The following is an 11,937-nucleotide window of genomic DNA, read 5'->3' on the forward strand; positions in this document are numbered from 1 at the left end:
AATAACAAATAGAGAGCCCAGAGTAGTGTAAAGAACACACTCTTTCAAGATGTCCTGTCTTGGGAAGCCCATATATAGCTTAGGAATGATGGATGAACTGCATGAGAAAAGAGGTGTGGAAGATGAAAAGGCCATTAATCCACTTCCTGCTTTAAATTAATCTGCTGTTACCTTGGTTTACAGTGATGATTAATTTTATATATCAGCTTGACTGGCCCACTGATGTCCAGATTGCTGGTAAAACATTCTTTGTGCTTGTGTCTGTGAAGAGGTCTCTGGGAAATACTAGCATTTGGATCAGTAGACTGAGTAAAGATTGCCCTCACCAATGCAGCTGGACATCATCCAATCTAATGAGGGCTTGAATAGCGCAGAAAGGGAGAGGAAGGGTGAATATACTCTACCTGAGATGTGACCGCCACCCTCGATTCTCAGGCCTGTGAACTCTGACTGAATTGAGTTACCAGCCTTCCTAGTTCTTCAGCTTGCAGAGAGCAGACGTAGGACTTTACAGTCTCCATAACGGCATGAGCCAATTCCTATCATAAAACTCCTCCTATAGAAATATATGGTTCTGTTTCTCTGGAAAACCCTGATTAATACACTTGAAAATAAGAAAATATTCAAGGTAACAAAAGAGCAGTTAAAAACTATGGGTCTGGATGGGGAATTCGTGTAAACCCACTGAAAAATAAAAAAAATAAAAATAAATAAAAAAAAATAAAAAAAACTATGGGTCTGTACCAGCCCCTGATTCATTCAATTACCATTAGACTATCTTCCCGTGCAACCCCACTCCCTTTTTTTGCCATCCCCTACTGGAGATGGAATGTGGTGTCAGCTCAACTCCCTGCTAGGAAGATTAGCTGAGAAACTTCAATGAGTAGGAAAAGTTTTAGAACCTACAAGCTACTGCTGCCAGGGATGGGGTATTTAAATGCCAACTTCACACATTTTGTATTATCTTGGATTATTTCACTGTAGAAGGTAAAGTGGACATTTACTTTTGGCAACCAGGCATCCACCTCCTACATTTTTGCTACTGAAAACCCCCTTCTGCACACTCTATCCATGTAGTTTCGATGGGGCTGACAAGCCCCAAGGTGGGCATGTGATTCAGGCTTAACTGGAACTTCACATTCTCTTTCCTCAGAGCTGTGTTCCAAGACAGGCAAGTGGCCCAACCAGAAGTAATTCTGGGACTTTTGCTGGGACTCGGGAAAGGTGGAAAGAAATGGAGACTATCTCTTTTCTCTTTGGTCTCTAAGGTGTTTGCCACCACGGGCAATCATTGTGCCAGCACATGGACCTAAACACGGTTTACAGGTCCAAGGAAAGGCGGTGAGAGGATGGGAGGGAGTCAGGAAAAGGGAGCAAATCTCGATGACAGTTTTTGAACACCTCAGACTGTGTCATACCTACAGATAAGATACCTTCTGGACTTTCCAGTTACATGGACTAATAGAAGTTCACTTCTTACTTCAAACCTGAGCTGGATTTTTTTGTAAATAAAATATTTCTAAAAAGGTATCACATAAATATCTCACTAAATGTAGAAAACATACTTGACAGAATCTAACATTCTTTCATAAAAATTCTTTTAAAAAACTAGGTATAATGGGAACTTCTTCAACCTGATAAAGATATCTATAAAGACCCAAGGCTAACATTATGTTAGTCTCTCAATCTTGTCCGATTCTGTGATCCCATGGACTGTAGCCCACCAGACTCCTCTGTTCATGGGATTCTTCAGACAAGAATACTGGAGAAGGTTGCCATTCCCTTCTCTAGGGGATCTTCCTGACCCAGGGACTGAACCCAGGTCTCCCGCATTGCAGGCAGATTATTTACTGTCTGAGCCACCAAAGACCAGATGCTTTTTCCATGAAATCAGGAATAAGACAAAGATGCTTACTCTCACCACTTCTAAGCAACACTGTATTGGAGGTTCTAGCCAGGGCAATTAGAGTACAGAATTATATAAAAAGCATTTAGACTGGAGAGGAAGAAACAAATCTATCTCTGTTCTCAGACATGCTAATGTGTGTATATATATATATATATATTTTTTTTTTTTTTAAAGGAATCACTTTAAAAACTATCACAATGAGTTTGGCAAAGTTGCAAGATTTAAGACCAATATACATATATCAAGTGTATTTCTATACAATTACAATGAACAATCTGAAGATAAAAGTAGGAAAATAATTTCACTTACAATAGTATCAAAAAGAACAAAACAGGAATAAACTTGACAAAAGAAGTATAAAACTAATACTCTGAAAATTACAAAACATTATCCAAAGAAACTAAAACTTTGAAGATCATTATTGCAAAACTATTATCGGGTTTTTTTTTCCTCACACAGTGCAAATGTCTTTTTATGTTTAATCGACAGTAATTATTTGCACAATTCATTTTTCAGTTCAAGTAACATTGAATGGTATATATATTTTTTCAACGAGAACAATTTTTCTTTAAAAATATGCACTTATATTTGGATATAAAAGGGCATAGCTCAAGTTAATTCTGCACTATAACTATATATTCCTTTTTTATTTCATAACAGCCATCATTTTAAATCAAAATTTTTAGCGATCTCCTTATTTCTTTAAAATCCAAATCAAACAAATGACTACTTGTGAGTCAAACACACATCTGACAAAAACACATTGTAGTTTCCCTTATTTTTTACTCAGCAGTCTTGTGACGAGTAGTTCATCCAAACATATCACTCAAAAAAAATTAAAAAATTAAAAACTGCACTCCATTAAAGACTTAAATTTTTTAGTATTTTAAAATTTATGCATAGTGAAATTTCTTCTTTGGTTAATGGTTCTGTGTTTCAATAAACACATAGTCCTCTAACAACTCAAGATACAGAAAAATTTTGTGCTACTCGCTTTTCATCAAGCCCTTCCCCCAATCCTTTACCCCTGGCCAACCACTGTTATGTTTTCAATTTAAATTGAAAATATTCTCTAATTTTCTTGGAGACTTCTTTGACCCATAGGTTATTTTGATGTATTACTGTTTAATTTCCTAATGTTTGGGGAGTTCCTACATCTTTTTGTTATTAATTTCTTGTTTACTTTCGGTAAAGACACATAACATTATTTTAAACTGGGCAAGGTTTCTACTATACCCTAGAGACTCCCTACAACACAAATTTGAAACTCTCAGGCTTGGTTTGGTTTAATAATCTAACACAACAACACCCCAGTATATCCTCCTGCTCCCAGAAAAGAACCCTCCTTTTCAGTCCTGCTGGTTTCTTCACTGAGGGTCTCTTCTGTTCTCTCACATGTACTCCTGTCCAAGCCGATCCCACCAACCCTTTGGTCCCTCTTTTTCTGTGAAGCTTTCCCTGAGGGTGATCGGTAGCATCCAAGGGACCAGCTATATGCAATGTGGTCCCTCTAAGCCTTGTAAAGCCACAGCCTCAGAATAACCACATAAAAGTTTAAAGGTCAAAATCACAAATTTAGCAGGAAGGGTATTTTCACCACCCGTCAGTCCCTTCTTTTCTGTGAAATTTTCCCTGAAAGTGATCGGTATGTTGTCCCTCCCTCTAAGGCCTGTCAAGCCACAGCCTCAGAGTAACCATATAAAAGCTTAAAGGGCAAAATCACAAATTTTTAGCTGGAAGGGCATTTTCACAGTCGAGAAAGATTTTCACTAGACCATGATCTTGGGGCTTCCCTGGTAGTTCAGATGGTAAAGAATCCACCAACTATGCCTAAAACCTGCTGGGTTTGATTTCTGGGTTGGGAAGATCCACTGGAGGAGGGCAAAACATATATGAACAAGTGTCACCGTTTACCTGGGGGGATAAGCAAAATTGAGCTTTTTGGCTCAATTCTAAATAAGATGAAAGGGTAACAGGAAGTGGTAAGGATTAAACACTGAGTACACTCTGAGAACAATGGCCCCCAGGCTTCTTCCATCCATAAACCACTTCAATCACATAATACTCCATGGATCACTCTTAGTATATCCAATCACATCACACATCCAAATCAAGGGGAAGAGAGATATTGCTTCCGGCAGAGTACTAATGAGGCAACAGTTTCACATCTCTTATGTTCCTTAACAAATTATTAATTAATTTTCACTGGGAGCAAAAGTACAGAGATAAATGTTACACAGAATTGCGTGACCTGCAATAATCATTCATCCACAAGGATGACTGTCATAGGACTGCAGAGTCATCCAAAGTTCCGATGGTTTATTTGAATCTTTTCCTTTATAATTTATACCTCTCCAACTTCCAATAGAACGATTTAAGGAATTCAGGATACATACACTCTCAGAAACCATGAGAAACCACAATTTCACACATATATGACACTTGTTCATATATGTTTTGCCCTCCTCCAGTGGATCTTCCCAACCCAGAAATCGAACCCAGCAGGTCTTAGGCATTGTAGGTGGATTCTTTACCATCTGATTTTTTTCCTGGCATCATTAATCAAAACTACTATCCAATTAACCTACCCTTAAGTGAACTAGGTACCAAGCAGGTTCATATATGCTATCCATTTCATCCTTATAACAAACCTAGTATGGTTATTATTCTTGCTGTCACAAAGCTGAAGCTCATGGAGATTAAGAAGAGCTAAGACTATTTAAAAAAAAAAAAAAAAAAACTTCTAGAAAAAAAAACAGGACCTAGGGTTAGGCAAAGTGCTAAGATTTGACACTAAAAGCACAGACAATAAACAAAAAAATTGATAAATATCAAAATTAAAAAATGTTGTGCTGCAAATGATACCATAAGGAAGTGAAAGACAATCTACAGAACAGGAAAATATATTTGCAAATAATATATGTGATAAGGAACTTGTATCTAGAATAAAGAACCCTAACAATTCCATAATGAAAAAATAAATAACCCAATTAAGAAATGGGCAAAGGATATGAACAGACATTTCTCCAAAGAAGATATACAAGTGGCTAAATAAGCACATGAAATGATGAGCCACATTATTAGTCACTGGGGAAATATAAATCAAACCACGCTGATAAATCACTTCACACTCACTAGGATGGAAATAATGAGACAGACAATAACAAGTATTGGTGAGGATGAGAAGAAATAAGAACCTTCTTTCATTACTAACAAGAGTATAAAATGGAGAAGCCACTTTGGAAAAGTTTAGCAGTTCCCCAAACTGTTAAAGTGTTACCACATGATCCAACAATTCTACTTCTTTGATTAATGTTCAAGAGAAATGAAAACACATCCACACAAAAATCTGACACAAATGTTCACAGCACCATTACTCATATTAACCAAAAAAACGAGCAATCCAAATGTTCATCAATGGATGAGTGGATAATCAAAATGATATTTCCATATAGTAGAATATTATTTCTTAATAAAAAGGAATAAAGTACTGATGCATGCCACAACATTGATGAACCTAGCAAAAAAACATTATGCTAGGTAAAGGAAGACCACATAATGTATGATTCCATTTACTGCATTTATATGAAATGTCTGGAATTGACAAATTTATACAGACAGGCAAATGTATACAACCGTTGTGGTTGCCAAGGACAAGAGGGGGTGGGGTGGGAACGGTCGCTAATAGGTATTTCTCTTCAGGATAAGGCAAATGTTTTAAAATTGATTGTGGTGATGGTTGTACTCTGTGAATATATTAAAAAACCCTGATGAGTATACTTTAAATGGGTGAAATTCATGATAGATTAATTAATTACTACCTTGGTAAAGATATTTAAAAATAATTACAACAAAAAAGCTTGACTAGTGGTTGTGAGCCCATGCTCTGGATCACTCACATTCCAGATGACTTCCTAGTACTGTCTACCCAGCACAAACATATATTGACAAGAGTCACCGTCCACCTGGGGGGATAAGCAGAACTGCAGCACCTTCTCAGACCATCACCTGGTGAGCGTGATGCAAGCTTCTGTTATTTTCGGAATGCAGTACTGCAACGTGCCTGTGTTGTAACGCACTGGAGGGGCCCAAGAAGCCTGCAGCTGGCTAGAGCTCATGACAGCAGCCCTCCTGTGTGCTGAGTGGGCAGGAAAGTGAACTAAAACTGAAAGCAGCAAGCACAGAGCACAGTTCTGAAAATTTCTTAGTGACAAAACACATGCACAACACCAGGCACAGTCCTCCTTGCTCCCAAACTCCTCCCCACCTCCCATTCCCAAATAAAGTCTGCTATTCTAGGTCAACATACTTTAAATATAGGTACATTATGAATCAGCTAGAATTATATAATGACCAAGCAGGAAGGACCTTTACAAGTATTATGTAATGAATGGAGCACAGACGCTGGAGTCACTTACTAACTCTGTAACCTTGGGCCAGTTCCTTCCCCCACCTTTCTCTGCCTCAATGTCTTCATCTGGAAATAATAAAGTCAACTGTTTCCTAAAATTGTTGCAAAGATTAAGTAACTTAATCTGTGCAAAATGTTTAGAATAGTGTCTAGAACATCAGAAATGTTTAAGTCTTTTTACTATTGTTACAATTATTAATGGGTAAATCCCATCACTCTTATGGAGGAAGATATTAAAGCTCAGAATGATAAAGTGACTTTGCACCGGGCAGTGACAGAGCTGGCACCAGACTTCAGGTTTCTTTGACTCCTCAACTAGTGTTCTACTATGGAGCATTAACGAATAACCAAGCAGGTATAATATCCCTCGACTAACGTTTAGGGTTTGAAAGACACAAATAACAAACTCACAGTGGCCTAGTGTTATGTCTCACACAATAGAGATGTTTCTGAAATATTTAATCCATTCCCTTTCCATTTCAGGTTTAATCCTCTAATATGTGAAGATAGGGCTGGACACTAAATCCCAGAATATCCAACGTTCTCCTGCTCAAAACTGGGTAGCTCAAGAATGTTAGAGAAAATACACAGACACTCCTTTTCTTTTCCTTTTCTCCTTTTCTCTGATGGAGCACAGGGTACTTGAGTGTGCCTAATATATTAGGGAAAAGAGACTTTTCTCTTTCTGTATTTTAGCAGTACACTCATGCAAGCAATTAAGATACAGCTATTCTCAGGTCTTGATGGACGTTTACAGCTTTCAGTAACTGAAACCTAAACAGTTTAATTCAAGAGGCGAGAGAAGCTCACAAAATAACTACAGTATTTGGCAAAATACAACAAATGTAGCCAAAGTAAGCTTTTAAACAATCTCATCATTTCTTTCTTACACAAGCACACTCGCACATGTGTACGCGTGCACACACACACGTGCATGAACAATCACTCTGCAGTGCTTAAACCAGCCTATGAGGACGTGCAATTTCAGGCCTGCCCCCCATCTCCACAGTCTTGTTGGAGCCTCTTCTCAACTCTCCAGACTTTTGGGTCTTCTTTCCTTAAACTCACCAGTCTTTATCCAGCTTTACGGCCTTCACACTGATATTCTCTGTGCCTAAAAAGTTTCCCCTTACAGCCTCCAACTGCACCTCTGCCTTGGCCTCACCACCTACTCAGCCTTTATTTATTCTTCAGGCTCTGCTTAGATATTTTCCTAAAAGAAGTCTTCCCCAATGACCCAGACATGCCTCTCCCTTCCTCCCCTCTCAAATCACACACACTTGAGCACCTGCTCCTAACCACTTCTCCAATGAATGCCTGTCTCCCCCCACCAGACTGTAAGAAAGGCAGGAACAGTGTCTGTCTTAACACTGCTTGCCCTGCGCCCAGAACAGGGTCCAGCACACAGCAGCTGGTGAATGAAATTAACAACATCCTCCAAGGATTCAAAGGATTGGCTGATAAACTGATTTGCTAATTCTCCACTCAGATTTGGAGACAAGGCATCCCGTATCAAGTTGTAGATGACAGAAATACACAAATGGGTTAAGTACTCTCTGGAGAAAAACTCAAAATGAACAAAAACTTAGACAGATATTACATGTATTTTTAAATTACTATGTGCAAAACCATAAGAAAAAAAATGTTACTTAAAAAAAAAAAAGCTTCAGGAAAAGAAAATTAATGGTGTCTTCATTAGCGCTTGTCATTAACACTCAACACTATCTGCTTTTGGAGAGACTAACTTGCAAAGGTGAGGGAAAGAAACTAGGATGCATTTGCTTCGACTAGGTTGTTACCATTCCTTTCCAGAGTAAATGTATCTCCTGAGGAAACAGAATGCACTGGACAGTAATTTTAAATATACCTAGGGAAGGCTTCCCAGGTAGCCCAGTGGTAAAGAATTCGCCTGCCAACTCAGGAGACGTGAGTGAGAGACGCGGTTTTGATCCTGGGACCCGGAAGATCCTCTGGAGTAGGAAACGGCAACCCACTCCAGTATGCTTCCCTGGAAAATTCCATGGACAGAGGAGCCTGGGAGGCTACAGTCTATGGGGTTGCAAAGACACAACTGAGTGTGCACACACGCACGCACGCATACATACCCAGAAAAAGTCCCCCATGGTGGATGGGCTTTTATGCACAGTGTGTCCACAATGAGGTAGCTTGTGGGCCAGGGAAACAAGCAGAATAAAGTAAAGCCAGCCACTGGCAATGGCTCCAATGTTTCGTTTCTTTAGGGCTTCCACCATGAGGGCATCACTCACAAAATTAACTCCTCTCACTTGGGGCAGAAAAGAGTAGACGTTTTCCAACAGAACAGATGGTATGGGAACCATATGATAAAGATTCCAAAGATCCTTCCAGAGAAATTTAGCTTTTTTAAAGAATACATAAAGACAGTTAGGGAGAAAAAGGCATTTCATGAGCAGGAAGTAGGTACAGTAACAACAGACTAAACTTGGTAAAAGAGGTAAACTTGGAGAAAAGCAAGAAAGGAGAGGGGGGAAAAGACGGTAAAGGGGGATGGAAAAAAAAAGAAGAGCACTGAGGATCAGAGAAATAAGTTAAAAGGCATGTGTGATGGAAAGGGGTGAAAGAACCAAGACCAGTGACTAAGCTTCACTCAGGGGCATAAGATCCTACATCTCAGAGCTTAGAGATACTTCTGAGGCAAATCACTTGATCAAACATCCTCCCTTACAGGCAGCCATACCCAGTCATGAGGTATCTACATCTAATATATCAAATGAAGATCCTTGAAGCAAAGAGCAAGTCTTCTAAAACATTTCTCCTCACTCAGTTTCTACTAATGATCACAAGAAAATAAACAGAATTCACTTGTAATCACACTATGCATAGGGAAGAGATTCTGGGTACCCCCAACAGGCACACTTTCAGCTGTGCTTTATAACCTCATCAAAGTCACTACTGCCAACTGATCCTCCCAGACACAAACGTCCTTAAAAAACCCCAGAGAATCATACTACAACCCTTAAAAAAAAAAAAAGAAAAGAAAACCTAGGCTCCACAGGATGGGAAAATACACCTCCACAACTTAAGAATCCCTGGGAATATTTCTCATTTCAAATACATTGCTGTTAAAACTCTAAGAGCCTGCCTACCTCATTTTCCATAATAAAAAGTTTAATTTCAAAAAAGTGCCTAGCACAGTTTCCAGCGCACAGAAGGCTTTTATTTATATACTCATTTATGAAAATGCTCCTTCTGAATCATATTCATAGCTGAAAAATAGTTATGACCTTCTCAAGATATGAAGTACTTCCATAAATTGGAAAGGGGGTGGGGTACTATTTTTAAGCCATTCTGTTCAGCAGGGCAAGAAAAGAGCTGCTAACATTTGCATCCTATTTTATGGTCATTTCTGAGTCTGTAAAACAAAAAGAAAATGTTCGGTGAGAAAACCAAAAACGTGCATACTTTGGAGCTGAGACTCAGATATCCTGGTCTGCACTCACATAACTCTGCAAGTGATGAAAGCAAAGTGCCGTACCTGGGGACTTTGAAAAAGAACCTTTGACCTCTGCTCGCATTCATATGAAACCTTCCCGAGAACAGCTCCTTCGCCAGAATTCGAGACTCCCAGAGGACCCAAGAGCCGGAATAAGCATTTCCCTCCCGCTGACACCGAGGACATCGTGCCTTTCAAGTCACCCCAAATCTCAGGATTCGGAAGTGAGGAGAGCTGCGGCTCACACCCAGCCCCAACAGGGGGCTGTGTCTGTACCGCGCGGGAGACAGAGAACTGCTGTAGGGAAACATTCCCGGTCCACGCAGGCCTCTCTGGTCTCAGGAGAGACCGTGACCCCGACACCCAAGAGGCGAGTCCGGACGCCGCCCTCCCTCGTCTCAGACAAAGGACCGGAACCCTGGCACGCCCCCCACTCACCGCTCAGATAGTTGGTCCACTTATACAGCACCCCCTCCATGGCGCCCGCGACCACCTCGCCCTCGCCCGCCGGCCCCGTCACTGCTCCAGGCTCCAGGAGGCGAGGAGCACCGGCAGCAGGGCCATCGCCCGGCGCTGCCGAGCCGGCCACTCCCGGCGCCCAGGCCCAGTGCGGGGACGCCCCGCGGGCCTCACATCCTGGGCCCGGGGGCGGGGTCACTGCGGCGGCCTCCGCACGTGAGAACGCGGCCGGCCGGTGGCCCCAGGCGCCGCAGGCGGCGCGCTGTCCTCAAGGAGGCCAAGGTCCTGGGTGGGTCCGAGGGGCGACTGAAGTCACCAAAGTGTCGCGAGTGAAGTAGCCGGTCGCTGGCCGCGCCACGGCGCGCTACCTGAGTGCTCGACCCGCCGGGCTCAGGGCCCGCTCGCGCATGCCCAGTGCACCGCCTGCGCGCCGGTTCCCAAAATCCACTCCGGAGTTTAGCTGAGATAGCGGCGTGGCTGACCTAGTGAAAGAGGCCCGCAGGGAAAATGAGTCCTGGGACTAGAGGGAGGGTGAGAAGGGAGTAGGGAGGCCTCTGGGACAAAGGGGAACACAGTCTTCACTCTACGGTACCAGGTACCATAGATGGGTTCCATCTCCCGATATTTGGGAGCCACCGTGGCCCCTTAGGGTGCCCGCTGGATTCTAGTCTTCAGAGCCTCTTATTTCAAGGCTAATTGATCCTACACACTTCAAGGCTATTGAGGGGGTACCCAACCATAGGGCATAAGGAGATGATGGGAATTTCACTATTAAACTCTAAAACCCCCGCTGCACGAAGTGTGGTCCGTGCACTGCCGCACTGAAGGCCCCTGGGAACTTGTCTGAATGTAGTATCTTAATGCAAGGCGGCAAACTCCTGAAGGAGATCTCCAGGGGGGATTCCCATGCATATTAAAGTGTGAGGGGAAAAAAAAAAGTGTGAGAAAGTTCTGTGCTAAGGATATTTGACTAGGGAAAATGTTAACTATAGATTCTGTGGTAAAAGCAGGTTACAAAACAGTGTACAGTAGGATCCTAATTATTTTAGGCATATGTCACAAAACCATGTGCCAAAATGTTGATGACTATTTCTGCATGGTGGCATTACAGATTTTTTCTTTTTCTTTAGTGTAATCTAAAGAATTAAATAAAAAAAAAAGAATTAAATAAAATCTTTTATCTGCAAAATCTGTTGCCAGAGTCCACAAATAAAAACAGAGAAAAATTAATTTGCTATTTATCTGAAATTCAAATTTAATTAGGCTCCTGTATTTTTTAAAAATTATTTGTTTTTAATGGGAGGATGCTTGCTTTATAACGATGTTTTGGTTTCTGCCATACATCAAAATTAATAAGCCATAGGTATAAAGGAGATCAGTCCTGGGTGTTCATTGGAAGGACTGATGCTGAAGCTGAAACTCCAATACTTTGGTCACCTCATGCGAAGAGTTGACTCATTGGAAAAGACCCTGATGCTGGAAAAGACCCTGATGCTGGAAAAGCCATAGGCATAAAGGAGATCAGTCCTGGGTGTTCATTGGAAGGACTGATGCTGAAGCTGAAACTCCAATACTTTGGTCACCTCATGCGAAGAGTTGACTCATTGGAAAAGACCCTGATGATGGGAGGGATTGGGGGCAGGAGGAGAAGGGGACCACAGAGGATGAGATGGCTGGATGGCATCA

The 11,937-nt window shown here is 41.3% G+C and overlaps 1 protein-coding gene across 4 annotated transcripts in view; it reads right to left on the bottom strand.

Annotated features, from left to right (window-relative positions):
- Nucleotides 1–10,649, bottom strand: part of PLEKHA8 (pleckstrin homology domain containing A8) — a 62,345-nt gene extending 51,696 nt beyond the window's left edge. For all 4 annotated transcript variants that reach the window (XM_065939028.1, XM_065939027.1, XM_065939029.1 and 1 more), the window contains exon 1: nucleotides 10,231–10,649. In XM_065939028.1, the coding sequence (XP_065795100.1) occupies nucleotides 10,231–10,270 (40 nt within the window). In that variant the 5' untranslated portion in view covers nucleotides 10,271–10,649. The remainder of the gene's footprint in view (nucleotides 1–10,230) is intronic.
- Nucleotides 10,650–11,937: the final 1,288 nt, after the last annotated feature.

This window comes from Muntiacus reevesi, chromosome 6 (genome assembly GCF_963930625.1).
Source record: "Muntiacus reevesi chromosome 6, mMunRee1.1, whole genome shotgun sequence".
Taxonomy (NCBI): Eukaryota; Metazoa; Chordata; class Mammalia; order Artiodactyla; family Cervidae; genus Muntiacus; species Muntiacus reevesi.